This window comes from Phaethon aethereus (genome assembly GCF_964289735.1).
Source record: "Phaethon aethereus genome assembly, chromosome: 16".
In the NCBI taxonomy this organism is placed as follows: domain Eukaryota; kingdom Metazoa; phylum Chordata; class Aves; order Phaethontiformes; family Phaethontidae; genus Phaethon; species Phaethon aethereus.
In genome coordinates, this window is record NC_138592.1 from 5,758,060 (window position 1) to 5,775,070 (window position 17,011).

General features: G+C 40.6%; 1 protein-coding gene across 1 annotated transcript in view; it reads right to left on the reverse strand.

Moving 5' to 3' along the window:
• The window catches only part of VAPB (VAMP associated protein B and C), a gene marked incomplete at its 5' end in the record, with an annotated part of 31,435 nt that extends 23,976 nt beyond the window's left edge, over nt 1-7,459 (reverse strand). Inside the window, one exon of the mRNA XM_082007029.1 lies at nt 7,402-7,459. Coding sequence (XP_081863155.1) covers nt 7,402-7,459 — 58 coding nt within the window. The remainder of the gene's footprint in view (nt 1-7,401) is intronic.
• Nucleotides 7,460-17,011: the final 9,552 nt, after the last annotated feature.

Here is a 17,011-nt window from a genome sequence, read left to right on the forward strand (position 1 = left end):
GAAATCCTGCTTGTGAGAAACACTAAAAGCACAGGTTAAGGATGAAGTAACTGCTTAGATGATAAGGAGCAGTCATGGGAAAATCAAAAGTGTGCCTTTTTTTTCTTAAAGAATTACATAGTCGTTTGACATGCCTTCTACAAGCACAACTAACTTGAATTAGGTCTTCAAAATTGTTTGCGAAAATGTAAGATTTGGCTCCATAATGAGCCCCACACCTACACGATTTTATAATTTGCATCACAAGTAACTGGATCACCAGGCAAACCTCCCTCTTCTCTATTTTTTCCACCCCTTGTGGAAACCAACCAAGAAAACAGGATTAAATTTAGAACGATAAGATCTTTAATCCATAGCACCATGGTATGAGGGACTTCATTTACAGCTCAGAGAACTAGACACTGAAGTAGTTTAGTAAAAGATTATTTCATAAAGTATTTATAATGATGTGGGATAAAGTATTGCAGGCAGCAGCAGTACCCAATTTGTACAAATGTTTTTGAGGCCAGAAGAATTACAGTTGAAGTAAGCAATTTTCAGAACAGCTATAATACAGAAAGGATAGACTCCCTCAACTCTCAGTCTGGATTGTCTTGCTAGTGTAAACACTCAATCACTTCAATCCATGTGCATTTCAATCCTGCACTGAATTAAATATTGAAATGGTGATTCGCTTTGCATACATTTTCAATGACAGCAAGATTGTGACAGCTGTTCCAGACTGATGGCACAAATCCCTCTTTATGAAAGGCTGCCTAGCAGGCCAAGTTTTAAATTCAACAACATCCCAGACATATCAGAAAATACCCTATATGCCTCTACAGACATCTCAGTCTACAAAGCAGGTATGAAAGAATTTATATATTGAATAAATATTGGATCAAACACCAGAATAAGAGACTTGGCATGAGTCTAGCCTCTAGTTTAGATAAACTGTATTAAATATTCATGTATGTATGCAAAACAGACTTCCTTTCAGCCTCTGGTCATCACACAGGAAGACAATGAAAGGAGGCTTCAGAGTTAGTTGTGGTAGGAACTGTCACACCAGTGTCAGAGTCCCTCATTCAGAGAGGTCTAACTGGGAATGAGTTCCTGATCTAACCAAATTCTCACTTAAATCAGTGAGGATTTACTTGGAGGGAAAAAACCAGCAGCTTGCAGCAACATGTTGATAATGTTAAAGATCACGTTCCCTACAAATACAAAGATGAAATTTAAGTCTAAAACAACAGCTGTTACCACAAACAAAACTGTTGCAAACTTCATCAATAAAGCTTTCAAAGCCAACCAACTACACTGACAGAAAAAGTAGAAAGGCTGTTACTGTACCAACTATGAAATGCATTCAGTAGTTGCTCCCTGCAGGGAACAAACATAAGACCAATATGGTAACAAGATAGTAGAAAAAGAGTGTGACTGCGAGATGTGGGCAGAATTAGCAAGGGCCATTTGAGTCCTGCATCGTCTCCAGCTAGGCAGAAAGCTGTTTGGAGGCACTCTGAAAGCAAGAAACAAGACAAACCCTCCATCCCCAGTTTTCTACAAAAATTGCATTACCACATACGTAGAAGTTGCTCCTTTGATTCAAAACTCATTTGACGCCATCAATACCGTCTAAAGCTGGGTGCATCCAACAAAAGTAAGCTTCTTTTAAAATTGGGCATTTGTTCATAGATGTAAGCTGACTCGAGCTCATAAAGTTGGATCCCTCACTATGGTGATGATGCTTTTTTCCCAGTTGAGTTTCAAAACAGATCTGACAATCTATTTAAAGGTCTGTACTCTAATTTTTACAACCCTAATTCTGAATTAGAGTGCAATTAAACAAAAGTCAGACTTGTATTCAAAGGTAGCTAACCTATTTTAAAAGAAATAAAGCATTGCATGACAACTGAGAAGTTTTTAATTTATAAAACATGTGAAGTAAGGGGGGAAAAAAGGCAATAATCTCATTTCCAATGATGAGAAACTATCAGAAAGTCCTGTGCAAATTTCTACTCTATATTTCTTTTTCATGGGTGATAAGACACTGCACATGGCATGCAGGGTAACAGCTGGTAAATACAATTTACAGCTAAGCATCTGTGTGAACCTGCACCCACTATGATACATTACCCGTGTCTTTATTTTGACATAATTGCCATGCTCCTAGGACTTAAGACAGCCACCCCTTAGCTTATGTTTACGTATGTATTTTCAATATGATTTATCAGATATATTTTCCTAAGTGATGAGTAGAGGACAGATCCCATCAACCAAACAAGACTGGCAGTCTGCTACCCTGATAAACTTTAAGTAACAAACTCAACACACTTTTTCACATATCATTGCAACGGTTCCATAGCTCAAAGTGAGCTGAAAATTGCTGCGCAAACATGAGATTCCCAAGGAATGGAAAATTATGAATGTGTGTGTCCCATCCCTTACAATAAAGGCAAGCAGTTGATCATATTAAAACCACAAAATGCCACAAGACTAGGAAAAGTAACTGCCACATAACAGTTGCTCCTGCTGATTTTATTGCTGCATTAGGACCTCCCTTCAAATAGTAATACTTTGATCACATTAATGCTCATTACTTCAACTGCAATTCTTAAAATCTATGCACTACAAAATTATTCAAAAGCCCTTAACCCATAAATCACACTGGCCAAAGCCTTCAAGCAGACTCTAATAAGATTTTTGGAAGTAGTCTTGGGAGACCTATATACATTAATTAAATTTAACAGAAAATGCAGCTAAACCTCCTGGACTACTTCACACATCTCAAATAATTGTTATTTGTCCCTCTAACCATCCTATTCAAAATTTCAAATTTCTGTTAGCCCCCACACATACAATTCCTAGCCCCTTTCACAAGTAGAGCTCTTAGTGTCATGTCTGTAGTGTACAGGACACCAGCAAATTAAGGAAGCTCAACAGAAGCACTACTTTCAGCTTATTCTACCTTTCAAAAAATGAGATGTGTCATGAGACACAATGCATCACTATCTTGCTTTTATCTCTAGTTCTTTTCCTCCAAACACTGCTCTTTTAGAGTGAAGTTAAGAGTTTATGCAAAAACCTATGGTGCATGTGAAATTAGAATAATTCAGTGAGATGCAGCAAGTCTGTACAATGGTAACGAATGCTTAATAGTTAGAATAAGCTATTGATTTTAGCCAACATGAGCTGCAAATATTTAAATGTCACCAGAAAATTACTAATTTTCAGTATTGTCAGTATTTCATGTTCTTAAACACAGCCTGCTCCAGCTGCAATGTCTAGAAATCCCTATTTATCCAACACAGAACAGAACAAGCAAGAGTCAAATCCTTCCAAATGTGCAGAATTGCTTCAGGCATTACAGACAGATCATGACAGGGACGGAGATATAATTCTACAGTTCAGTTGCAATGTCCAACTAAGTCCTTAACGTCTCTTCTGAGACAACTGCAGGTTCAGTAAAGACTGATCTTGCATCCCAAACATTACGGCACTGTTGGATTGAAGAGCCTTAGCCTGGTATCTGACAAGAACGTGGTATCTGAAGAATATGCACGTCAGATACAGCAGGTTTTGCACACCTACGCCGCAATGCACAGATCTGACTATAGTTTACAGACTTACCTAAAAGAGCTCAAACCATCTTATTTGGGAGTGGCAGCCACCTAACCACGGTAATGCAGGTTATACAAGCTGCATGGGACTGTGGCTAAACACTAAATACTTCACTCACAGCGCTGCAGATACACCGTTGGACTGAGCACATCGATATGGGCTGAGGCCACACCTCTGGACTGCAGCTCTGATGTACCCAGGGGAATCACTTGAGCCAGTGACAGGGGAAAGCTTGGAAACGACACTGCTAGGCCTCAGGCCAGGCCTGAATCTGTACTATTAGGACTGGAGAGTTATTGGCTATACTGGTTTATTACTGTGCCCTTTGCAGAAAGCAAAGTTACACGGTGACATATCGCATACGTGCGGGTGCAAAATCACATACTGGGAACAGGAAACAGCATTTCCAATTGGCAGCAACTTAGAGTTTTGTGAGGAATTAATCCTGCATTTGGCAATACTGCTATTTGCCACTTGGGGAGCACTGCAACAGAGTGCTGAGTCATAAGTCCAGCCTAACCTGTAGCAAACCTCTTAAAAACGTTGCTGAAATGTACCTCAGCCTATGCCATCTCCATTTTTGTGCGTGTCCCCTACTAAATACCACTCCCCTGACACTGTCCATCGGCAAAGAATGCAAAAGCATTTCAAATACCTAAAAACACTGGCAAGTTCTGAAATAAGTTACATGCTAACAAAATTTTACCTGCTGACATCAAAAAAAATGATCTCTGATCTCTATTCCAGATGGGCACATTATGCTGAAATGACAGATCGGCCTCACTGGGTAGCCGTCCTGTGAAGTGCATGAGGTGGTGCCCTACAGCGCAAGTGTGGCACTGTAATTAACACCTGTATCAAAACACATCTAACAAGAGGGGCCAGAATTACACATCCTTGTGTAAATTTAAATTTTATAATTCCTAAAGTCAGGCCCTTGAATAATGTAATCTAATACTTGGCAGATTGTTGGATGTTATCTCCTTGATTAAAAAAGAAAAAAGAAACATAAATGGAAACATCACGTATAACAACAATGGTCTTTTTCACCATTCATTACCAATAAAGTCTGAACAATAAATCTTTAGTTTGATGCTTTCTCACCTAGGCTGCAAGTCTACACCAACAAAGTGGAGGAAGTCACTGGCAAGACGGTAAAGCTCCTGTTTCACATGGCATCAAAGACCAGGGCAAGGGAATGGGTGCCTCCAGCCACGGAACAGTGGGCAGAGGAGAGTGTCCTGCCTCCCACTATTCCCAGCTGCATTTCAGTACAGCACATGCTGATGCTATTTTGGAGCATGTATGTTATGGTGTAGGAGATGCGAGGCGGGGAGGAAAGACAATCCCTGCTCATGTTCACAGGCTGTGAAAAATTCTAGCATGACAAACTCCTTTGATTATTTTTGCAAACAAGTAACAAACACAGTATTTTGAAACAGAGCACCAATGAATTTAGAAGATTCGCTGCAAACCAAGAGGCTGCAAAAGCCTCTGAAAAAAGGTCTTCAAATCCTTGACAAGCAAAAGCGCTGGCTAAGAGAGAGATGTCTGCAACCTCACAGTGACTAGGGCACATTAGAGAAGAAATCCTCACTTTAGTATTTTACTCCCAGCATCTTTTTGCAAGCATCATACCTCCCTCTATGTTTTATGTTTAAGAACTATACAGAGCACTTGAACTGCACCAGAGCGATTTTCTGCCTTTTCTACCTGTCTGCATTTTGACTATGGCCTTTATCTGTTTCCAGTGTTTGTGAAACTTGGGTTTACAGTCCTACCTCACTGACATTGATGCCCTAGACTAAGCTTCAGACCTTTCAGTGCACACCAGTGAGGAAGCACAACCATACCAGTCAGCAGCACTACTGACTTCTGTTAGTTTGTGTCTACTCCTACGGCGCAAAGCAACACTCTGGAAATAAACACAGCTATTTAGAAAGGTGAGAAAATCATTACTGCCATATTACTGGGCAATATGCCATCACAAAACCAGAAGGACAAGAAACAGTTAGAGCAGAATTTACTTCACGAATACTTCAAATTTGCCTTTCCTGAATGAAAGACAGCGGTCAGCACTGCTTGTTAGAAAGGACCGTAAGACAGAATTCATTGCCAAGGCATATGAATGTTATCCATAGCATTAAGTCTGTTTGAATGTTAGTATTTAAGCATACTTTTAAACTAAGCCATTTATTAGCTGCAGTTAGTCAAATAATATTTTACGTTGCTGGCTAGATTTGGCAACAAAAATCTATACAGTTAGTTGATTTAACTTCAACGGTTACTGATTATTTAGCCTAGAACCCCAACTGAAGGACAGACAGTCTAATGAGTCATCTTGATTTCAACAAAAAAGAGAGCTTGGCTGGGTTCATACCTACCTATAATGAAGGGGGAGAAAAAACACCCTGAATCCCAGTTATGTCTCATTGGCAAGTCAGTGCCAATTAAGGCCCCGCTTTTTCCCACCTGAGTTTGGATTAGCTTCCTTGTTGAAAGCAATATTATTCAGAACAAGAGCCGATTTTCATCTAATCGTACTTAACAATAAATGTTAAAACAACAATAGTTTCCTTCTTAAGCATGTCTGATACTGCTGCCATAATAACATGCAAATACTTCAGCTTGCAACAAAGATATATTCATCCCACACAGAGTTTATTGCCATGCTTTTTGGTAAGCCCACTTTATATTATCACTTCTAATATATTTACTAACAAAAACAGGTGAAAACTTCCTCACATTTGAAAGTGTATATGAAAGCTTTTCAAGTAGTATTATTTTTACCAGAAACCAATAAATAAGTCACAATTTCTTAAAAAGGCATATTTGCCAGATATTCAAACGAAGCTCTAAAGCACCTCTGACTCTGGTAGCATAAATAAACTTGCTGAATGCTTATTTGCAATCCCAGAATATTGTATTACAGTAGTGCTATCTTTCAGGCTACAAGGCAGGAATTTCAACGCTACGGAAATTCAAACCCATTCAAGGTTTTTATTTAAAGCCAGGATGGATCGCCGCGCCGGCAGACTATTCGCGATTAATTTATCTCAACGGCTCCTCAGATGATAACAATAATACGAGAAAGCGGCGAGGCGCTGCCCAGCACCTGGCCAGAGGCCCTGCGTTTTCTGTCAAAGCCCGCCCGAGCCGCACACGCGCCTCTCGGGCGCCCCGGCGGCCTGACAGCTTGCGGGGGGCCGCCTCCCCCCGCCTCGGGCCGAGGGTCTCGGAGCCGCCGAGCGCTTGTCTCGGCGTCATCTGACGAAAACACCTCCTTCTCCTGCCGCTGCTCCCTGCCGCCGCCTCGGAAAGGCCCCTCGGGCGCTGCCCGCCGCCGCCCGCAGCCCCCGGCCGGTACGCCCGGCGAGGGAAGGTCAGCCTGGGGGAAGAAACGGGCTTTCCAGGGGCGCGCTGCCTCGCTGCCGCCCGAGAAGGCGGCGGCCGGGACACCCGCGCCGCGCTCTCCCCTCCGGCCGCCCTCGGCCCTGCAGCAGCCGGCGGGGGGTAGGCGGGCGCCACAGCCGCGGCGGAGGACAGGCCGGGTGGGGAGCCCCGCGCCCCGCGGGGCCGGAGGGAGGGAGGGAGAGGGGTGCTTCCCCGACCCGCGGCAGGCGGGAGAGGCCCGGCAGGGCGGGGGCGGGGGGTGCGGCGGCGCTGAAGGACATTTTAGCGGCTGGTGCCCAGCTCCGGTTCCCGGAAAATGGCTGCCGCTGGAGCGGGGCCTGAGAGCGGCCGCGCCGCCGGCCCGGCGCGGGGAGGTGGCGGGGTGCGGCGGCGACCGCCTCGTACCTTTGAATTTGAGCTCGTGCTGCGGTTCGAGGCTGAGGACCTGCTCCGCTTTCGCCATGTTCCTCCTCCTCGGCGGTGGCGGCACCCGGCGGAGAGAGGAAGGGACGGGGAGGAGGGGAAGGAAAGGGAGGGGAGGAAGGCAGGCAGGCGGGGGGGGGGGAGGGGGCGCGCCCGGCTGGTTTATTTACCCGCCGCCAAGCGGCCCCGGAGCAGCGCAGGGAGAGGCCCAGCAGAGCGGGGTCGAGGCGGCGACGGAGCGGGGACCAGGCCGGGGCGGCGGCTCGCAGCGCGCACACTGCACGAGCAGGGACGCGGGGAGAGCGCGGGGGGCGGGCCGGGGGCGGGATGATGCAGCACGGCGGGGCCCAGAGAGAGGCTGCGGCTGACGTCGGCCGCCCCCCGGCTGGCTGCGCGGGGCGGGCTGCCGGCGGGGGCAGGGCCGGGGCGCAGCGGGGGCAGGCGCCTCACCTCCGCTTTGGGGTGCTCGAGCTACCTCCCTACACCGGTAACCTTCGGGGGGAGAGGGAGGTCTAATTAATAATATTAATGAGGTTTAACCGAAAATCATGGGCTGCAATAGATGCCTTATTGTCTAGTAGCAGCCTGTTACCGTAGGCCGGGGATTCCGTAATGCCGCCTCGGGAAACGCATCCCGGACAGGGCGGGCTCCTGCGGCCGCCCCGCGCCCATCGGCGTCCGGCTGTGCCGGAGCGGCGAGGCTGGAGAAGGGGCCAGTCCCGGCTACAAGGAAGAGTAACTCTCTAATAATACCAACAGGCTTTCGGGTCATCTCGGTGATTTCAAGACCACCGGCACCCCCCACCAAACTGAGCTTTGGGGTTGTTTTTGTTTTGGGGTGGTTTGTTGTTGGGTCTGTGTTTTGTTTTTTTTTAAACTCCAAATAGCATGATTTAAAATATTTTTAAAATTGACAGGTTGGTCTAATATTAAGTACAACTTTATGGATAGCTTTAGGCCAGCGTAGTTACGATAGCACTATACTTTTTTTTCTTCTTTTTTTCTTCCCTCCCCTCTCACCTCAGGTTGTTTCAAACATTCTAAAAGTTCCTAAGAATTTTGAAAGCCCTCTTATAACCCGTCAAATTCAGCAGAGGGTAACAATGAAGCAGGAGTTTGGGATGCCCACGTTACCAGCAGAAACATGCTGATCTTAACAACTGGTAACTTATACACACCAAAAAGTATTCATTAGGCAACTGGGCTTTAGACATACGGACTTGGGGAGGAGATACCATTTGCAGAGATAAAAAGCAAGTGTATTGACATCAGTCAGCCTCCAAAGAATAGCAACACATATAGCTATGTTAAGTAAGTCCTAATTTAGGGCCGACTAGGAAACAGGTAAGAAGTGAATAAAAATATGGTAATAATAAAACATTGGGAAAGTTCATTTTATCACAGCAATAGTCTCTGTGATGCAGCATACCTCACCCTCACACAAGTTGTTTGTTTCATGAATGTTGTTTTACTTCGTAATTGCAAAAAAAGCACAAGATAGCTAAAAAGATCTGGAATTCATAATAAGAGGGTTGTTTTCATTTCTGGCAATAAAAGCAAAGGCAAATGACGTATGTAGATGTTAAAATTAACACCACTAAACAGGGCGCTGGCACTCAATGCTCTAAGCACAGCTGCAGTATTTATACAGCATCTCAACACTTAGCTGCTCTTGTCCAGGATAATCCTTGTTTTTCAGTTCATCTGCTTAACCATCTGTGATCCGGTTTTGTCTTTTGTTTTTCTTCTGAGATGTCTTTCATTCCCTGCCAAACCAAACCCAACCCATATGTCTTTAGTATAACTCTTGGTTTTGCATAATGCAAGTGAAACTTGCCGACTCCTTCTAGACAAATACATCAGGACTAATTTTTAGAAGCTTCGGCAACATATGGCAACACACTCAAATAATGTACTGCTGTTCTTCCTTAAATTCCTTCTGTGTTGGAGAAAAGATGGTCATGTAATACCATAAAGGGGTGCATTTTCTTTTCCAGGTCCCTGCTATTCGACTTGGTTAATTAGATTTGGAGCCTAGGATGTTCTTGGCTTATTTTTGCTACTTATGGGGGTTTAATTTATAGCATAAACTACAGACGGTGTCGTAACATTTTACTAGATCTCAAATCAGAAGAGAACTGAGTTCACTTACGCTTTGGAATAGAGCTTTCTTTGGCTGATATTCTGGAAAGGTCATCTTCTTCTATCTAATCTCTTAGGTTTTATTTTTATAAACAGATTCTCTCCCTGAACTAGGCATCCTCAGTCCAGTAATGTGTAGAAAAGACAAGCTTTATACATATGTGCAAGTTAATTGGAAGCTAATGGTGAGGATTAAAGACAGAGGAAACTTTAAACAACATAAAAAAAACGTAAACAACTGTACAGTGTTGCTGCCGAGACATTTCCAAGTTCTGCTTTTCCTGAAAGAAGTACAAAGAACACCCTTAAGCACTTGATGATCCACATCTTAAAGGGTTTGCCAAGCTGTATCATCTTACCACAACTGGGAGCTTGGAACTTACCTGCTTTGTATTTGAAGGACTGAAGTTTTTATAAAGCACAGCGTTGTTTAATAATTTGAAAATTTATGAAGTCTGAGTGTAGGTTGTCAGGTTTTTGTTATATGTAAATAATGTGTGTACATTTAATATTGTGCAGATTGGATTCATTGGAATGGGCATGCATGAAGGCCACCTGCAATACTACGTCCTTATCAATTACACAAAACAGCTCTCACTTTATTAACAATTCAGCCAGCACAAAACTAGAAGGCAACTCACTGACAAGGTGGGGTTTTGATTAACAGGAGAAAAAAGGGATGAACACTACAGGGAGACTCTGAAGAGCATGTAAAAATCTTTGTACTGGAACATTTTTAAAGAACAGTTTCATCTGTTACAAAACTTTCACCCTAAAAGCCATGAAAGACTTGATCCACGTGAAACATTATCTCATTGTGTGTGTGCAAATTAGGTGGTTTGCATTTAGTTATCTAGATCCCCTATGCAAACACATGTAAATGTGTTTTTCTGTCTATACTAGCACATTCCTTGTGTTTACCCTTCTTATGCTCCCTCCAATGCACATTCATACCCCCTTATGAAAACATATTTGACACTCTTCAAAAGCAGTTCACACACATCTAAGAGGGTAACTCAAAAATAGCAGATACTGAACACTAAATTTAAGTTATTCCAGGTTTCTATTAGAAAGATGACAGTATGTGTTTCCTGCATATGAACTGCAGCCAGTTGCTTAGTAGAAACTTGTATCCAACATTTTCAGATGAAACAGCAGTATCAGAAACAGGACTTTTTTTGCTTATTTACGCTTTTGAAGGCTGCTATTAACTAAACATGTTAGACCTGCATCACACATTGAAACAAGAAAACTACTTCTTTTAAGCCTCACATAAGACAAGTGAGATAACTGTAGCCAGCTCTGTATTTTTGTGCTCTACATAACCAAAGCAGTGGTTTAAAAAATGCAAGCTACCAACCAGCTGGCTCTATTAACAAGAAAGAATCCCTTCCCAGCATGACAGGCTCCCACACCACTGCAGATATTGAAAGCACTTTACAGTTTTGATTAACAGAAACCTAGCCTAAGCAGTCAAGAATTTTACATTTCATGCAGTCTAAGCGAAAAGCAATGTATTAAATAACTTGACCCTGGTAGAATTTGTCAGGCCTTGCATTGGTTGACAAGACTGTGTGTGGCTTGCAGTTTCTCAGACATCATGCTGCAAAGAAAGGAAGCATTACACAAAAGCAGCATTCTCTCTGCTGTTTTCCCCCATCCCTTCTCTGTACAAATTTGTCTTCTGCCTTTGTCTGTGTATACATAAACCAGGGAAAAGCTTCAGTTTCTGAATGACCAGTAATCAGTACTTTTGGAAAACAGCTATTCGAATCACTTGGATTAACTTTTGCCATGGTATTGCTTACATTCCCCTTCTATAATTCTATTGCTATAGAGACTATTTTTTAAGATGTTGATAATTTTGGAAGCATTTTTAAACAAAGCCAGCACTTTTATAAACAAAGCTTTTTATTAATAAAATGTTTACACCTTTTTTTTTTGCACAATACATCAGACTGGTAGTGATTTAGCATGTTATTACACTATAAAAGTTTATTATGAATGCTCAAGCTGAAAAGGCTGTTTACATTATGCCAAATCAACATTTCTTTATTTGCATTCTATGCACTATATGGGAGTGTAACAATTCAAACAAAAAGGAGAGAACAAAAGCCTGGTTTTCCTCATTAGCATCTACAAACCAACAATACAGACAAACCTGTACACACTCTCAGGACCAGCCCAAGAGAAGACTAAAAAAAGTCTCAAAACATTCATAAGCTTAGGAATTCATCACTACAATATTTCATCACTAGTAATCTGACTACATTTCATGCAGTGAAGCAATGGTTGTAAGTTTGTGCAGTTTACAGTGCTGCAAATGCTCTGTAACTTTGAGCGGCTTAAGTTTGTTTTAGTAAGAGATATTATAATAAGAAGGCACAGACCTTTCAACCTTTGTAATGGGTTAACCCAATCCTACGATGAGAAGGCAGAACGTTCTTAAGAGGGACAAGAATTGCCGATACAAAGGTTAACCTTCACACTTACTTTACAGGCAAACATTTATTACACTGCAAGAGCTATATGCATATCAGGTTATTTTTGTGCCCTGAATACACAAATGCAAAGTTTCTTGTTTAGAAGAAACCTCCAGAAGGATTTTTTCTTTCTTCATTGTACTAGGGGTGGGGGCTACAAGGGAAAAGATTGCTGGGAAGTCTTAAGTCTCTTACAGCTACAGAAACAAGATCTATTTCTGTGTCTTAAATCAATTCACTGTGTTACAATTTCAACGCTGGATACATAATATTCAGAAATAGGAAGTAGAGAAAAAGGAAGTTAAAACATAGAAGAGTTGTAGAGCCTTACAATAATTTGCTCCCCCAGTGAACATCCTTTTAGCCTTTGTTATCTGGTATAATATAGCAGTGGTACACGTCTCAGCTGCTATGTTTTCGTAACAGGTTCATAAGGCTATACTAATGAATTACCTTTTTGTTTACAAATATTTGCCACTGTGACACATACTTCTAGAACCTTTAAGGAGAAAAAGACACCACCTATTCTTGACTAAATCCCATATGGAAACAAACTATCAAGAAAACATAACAGATCTAATAGAAAAAATGTGCTGTAACATGAGTAAAAGTGAGGGAAGAAAGTTGCAGTGAATCTGTCTTGGTGTCAGAGTTAACAGCATATCCGAGTGCAACAACATGACGGAGTATCTCACAAAAATGAAAAGCATGACAGAAAGAGTGGTCTGTATCCTTCAACATTTGAAAAAGTAGTAGCAGTTGGTTTGTTCAACAATACATATGTGAAAACATTAACAGAAATGAAGCAAAGAAAAACCCAACCTTCTTAAAAGAGCACCTTTACAAAGGTAATTAACTCCTTGAATAAAACTTTAAGAACCCAACTTGCAGGACAATGTAATGGGAAAAGCAAAATAATTTCTTCTAAGAAATCTTTATTCTAGAACAATAGCAGTTTCAGCAAGTGCTGTCCCAAATTTTTAATGAGACAAGTCATCCTACGGCCTTGATTTTCCATGTAAACTAGGAAGCACCAAATAATTCTAAGCCACTAGGACTTTTTGAAGTATTTTTAAATAGCTGTGTATAGCATGCACACTCTGACAACACTATGTTAAAAATTCAGAGTTGGGTGGGGTGGGTGGGGGAAACAGGAAAAAAATGACCCTAGGATCATTTGATATGTCAGAGACTAAGCCCATCAGTACTCTTGGGTTTCAGGATAGTCTTACATCCCTTGAAAGATTTGTTATCTGTGACACTTTATGCGTAAAGTTTGGTAACGGTTGTTTGATTTTTCCAAGTCACACATTTTTGATTCTAGCTGACCAAGAAAGGGTTTGCATTCATTTGAGACCTCCAAAATCTCTGAAGGAATTTTTCAGAAACAAGCATTGGTGTCAAACCCGTTAATTTTAGGGAGGTATGTTTTGGCACCTGAATACTTGTATGAGAAACAAAAGATGTGGTTTCAAGCGTATTTCTGTTGACAAGCTGGAGCCATAAGACTCTGAAAAGGACAACTGACATGACTTTTTTTATACTAGAACATATATTTATCTTACATTGGTAATTCACACCAACATCTAATTTCTCTAAATCTTCAGTCACCTACCATTACTAGGGCTGTGATCTATTACTAGGAACATGATCTGAACATAAAATTTTAAGTTTTCATTAGAGAATTTTGTGCAGATTTTTAGAAGCTTAGTTCCAAAGCACACCATTCTTCTGCTTCAAGTAACTGAGTCATGGCATGCAAACAGTCTCAGGTTGCTGTAGAACAACTTCCTGCTAAAAAAGTTAAGAAAGTTTATCCTTATCTCTTGTCCATGAACAGAGGAACAACCTCTTTTTTTAAAGGTTTAAAGCATTTAAGAGATGCATAAAGCTTTTTAGAAAATAGGCAGTGTAGAAGCTTAAGTCAGTGAATTATTCAGATTCTCCTCATGTTTGAAATTATTTTTTCTACTTCCATGTACCTGTTGCTGCTCATAAGTGAGGTTTGCTACAGGTGACTAGCTACATAGTTCAGCTTCTGTCCTGTAAATCATCAATTCCCAAGATAGTCTTTGCAGATTGCTGACATAGCACACCACAAATAGACTATACCATCCTTAATAAACACTAAAGACTTTCACAAGAAAGTCATTCAAACATCACTGATAAAGTTTCCTTTTACAACTAATACTCAATATGTTATACTGGAAATTAACATTAATATTAATGAATAATTTAGAATTAATATTGTAACAAAAATCTTGTTGAGGCCAAGTTTTAAACCAAGACACTCAGCCTGAATTATATTTTGATAATTAAAATGAAGTTTTAACCATGAATGTAGACAACTCCCAATGAATCCCACACCTCTCAACCAGGTTAAAGGATGAGACTTCCAAATCAGTAAGTAGACATGGTCTCCTCACCTCTTCCCAAGTATGTAAATAATCTTTCTTGAACAGGCTGGTAGCATTACATTGATGTTGTGTACACCAACACATCAAAGACTCAAGTCCGTGTAAAACGCCCCTCTGAACTATTAACTGTCTGATCCTGTAGCACTTAAAGGAAGGGTCTCTGATGTCAGTAGGGATTTGAAGTGCAACAATCTCTGTTGTTTCAACATTGATCTAGTAAAATAAATGAAGTCTTTACCTTCTTGGCAACAGCAAAAGTTGTTAGAAACTTTTCAAAACACCTATTACAATTTTCAGCAGTTGGACCACTAGATGCTTCTGTTATTAAATGTAAGCTTCCAGATTTCACCTATTCAGACATTTATTATGCCAGTTCTCAGCATTTATAAAAATTATACTACAAAACTACCTACAACACAGATCAAGTGCCTGAAAAGTCAGCTAAGAGACTGTCACTGTTTAGAGGGTCGGATGAAAATATCTAAAACTTGGCGAGCACATTTAAGTTGCTCCAAAGAACTAAACATTTATCAAACGGTATTTTTGTACAAATGTGTAACAAGATAGATTTGTGGGAAAGAATTGGTATTGTTTAGAATTTGAAATAGTCCTATTTTGTCAGTTAAAAAGTGCTCTGGATGCATGATATGACATGCACCTTGTTACATTTTTACATACATGATACTTTACCCTTCTGCACTTGCTCTGCAGCAATTAATTCCCTTTCAGAGTATATGAAAGTCTAGTCTCTATGATGAGCTCCATTCATTAAACAGAAAGGCATAGTGGAATAAAACTTCAGTCCTGAGCTTTTTCAACAACTTCTTAACAGAAAAGAAGTTATTAAAAATTTAGCTGGAATGGTTGACAATCGGCACTCCAAACACTCCAAGGCTAATGTATCTCCAAATAAAGAAGCTATGTTAGGACAAAATACAATCCATTTCAGCAAGGCTAGTGCAAGAAGAAAGCAGATGGCCTAACAAATTATTAATACAGAAGAAACCTTTTTCCTCCAACAAAAATGAAACAATGAACATGTTTGTTCATCTCATCCAGGGAAGACTGCATTTCAGCTTTCAGCTAGGGCCAACTGATCAATAAACAGTTATCTTGTCTCAAAAGAACTTACATCAACAGTCTGTCATTTTAAATAGGCACGTCTTAAAAAGCAGCCTCACTTCAGGGTTCGTGTTCACTGGCTATTTCCATGTTTTTATTCACTGCAGTCATTCAAGATCTGAACTGCAAAAAGGATACAAGGTATGCTGGCATTCCACTCAGATTGGTAACAGAACAAAAGGAGTCTGAGGCATTAAGACTTAGGTATATTTGAGAAGGGACAGATAGGTGCTGCTTCTTCAGTGTTTTGGGGTGTGGGTTTTTTGTTTGCTAGACATGAAAATTAGACTTCAGAAACAAACAAATAAATGAGGACAGATCAGAAAGCCGCTCTCAAAGATTTGCCAAGATAGATGATCTCTCCCCTGACTGGCAAGAACCACAGTAATCTCAATACTAGCCTGGGTCTCAGTATTGCCTAGAGTCCAGTATTTTCTTCTCAAGTCAGTAAATCTTGGATAAATACTATTAAACCGCTTTTGTTACCTCACTGAAAAACAGATTTAAATTCCATTTTTACCACGTTAACAGGCAATAATAATTTATAAAGTCTGAAATTCCTTTTTCTACTAATCTGCATGAAAGATATTCCCAATTTATGTGAGACTTTCCTTGTCCTACTGTGATCTTTCCAAGTTCAAGAATTTCCACATTTATTACTAAGCAATTTTAATAAAGGCAGTATTTTCTGTATCACAGTTAAGATACTAAAGCACCTGGTATCTTGGTATAGAACAGACTTCTGAAGCACTGTGAACACAAAATGTTTTAAAAACCTAGTTGAATTAGATAACCACACAATTTATTTTTTAAAAATTTGCCGGGAGTAAGAATTGAGATATTTCAAAGAAATTATGGATTTCCATGACTGCCACTGTTAAAGTTCTATGTTTAATTGCTAACCTGCTTTTTTATAATGAACAAAACGTCCAAAAGCAAGCTTACTCAACTATGAGATGCTTTGTGAAGGACCAATGTTTCAAAGGGGTCCAAACAGCCTTCATTTGATGAAGATATACTTCTTGGGCTCTCTATAAGCACATAGCCTGTACAACTGTGGCAAAGAAGTCATAACTGACAATATAGGGTAAGTAAAGGGTATGATAAAAATGTAGTAACCAAATTTCAATACAACATACTGACCCATTCAAAGTCTCACTGTAATAGTTCACCTGTTCTGCTCCAGAATAGCTCTACAAGAACCTTCACTAGTACAACCTAATCCGAAGTACAAGTCTTTTAATTTCTTACTAACTTTTCTACATTTCCTTCAGAGAAAATACTTGAGATGATAGAAAACCAGATTACAAACAAATAATAGGCACTATCAACATGACCTCATTTTAATACTAAAGCTAAACAGCGTATTTTAGTATATACTCAAGTCTATTAAGCTGTTTTGTCAAAAGTATAAAGTCTCTCACTAGT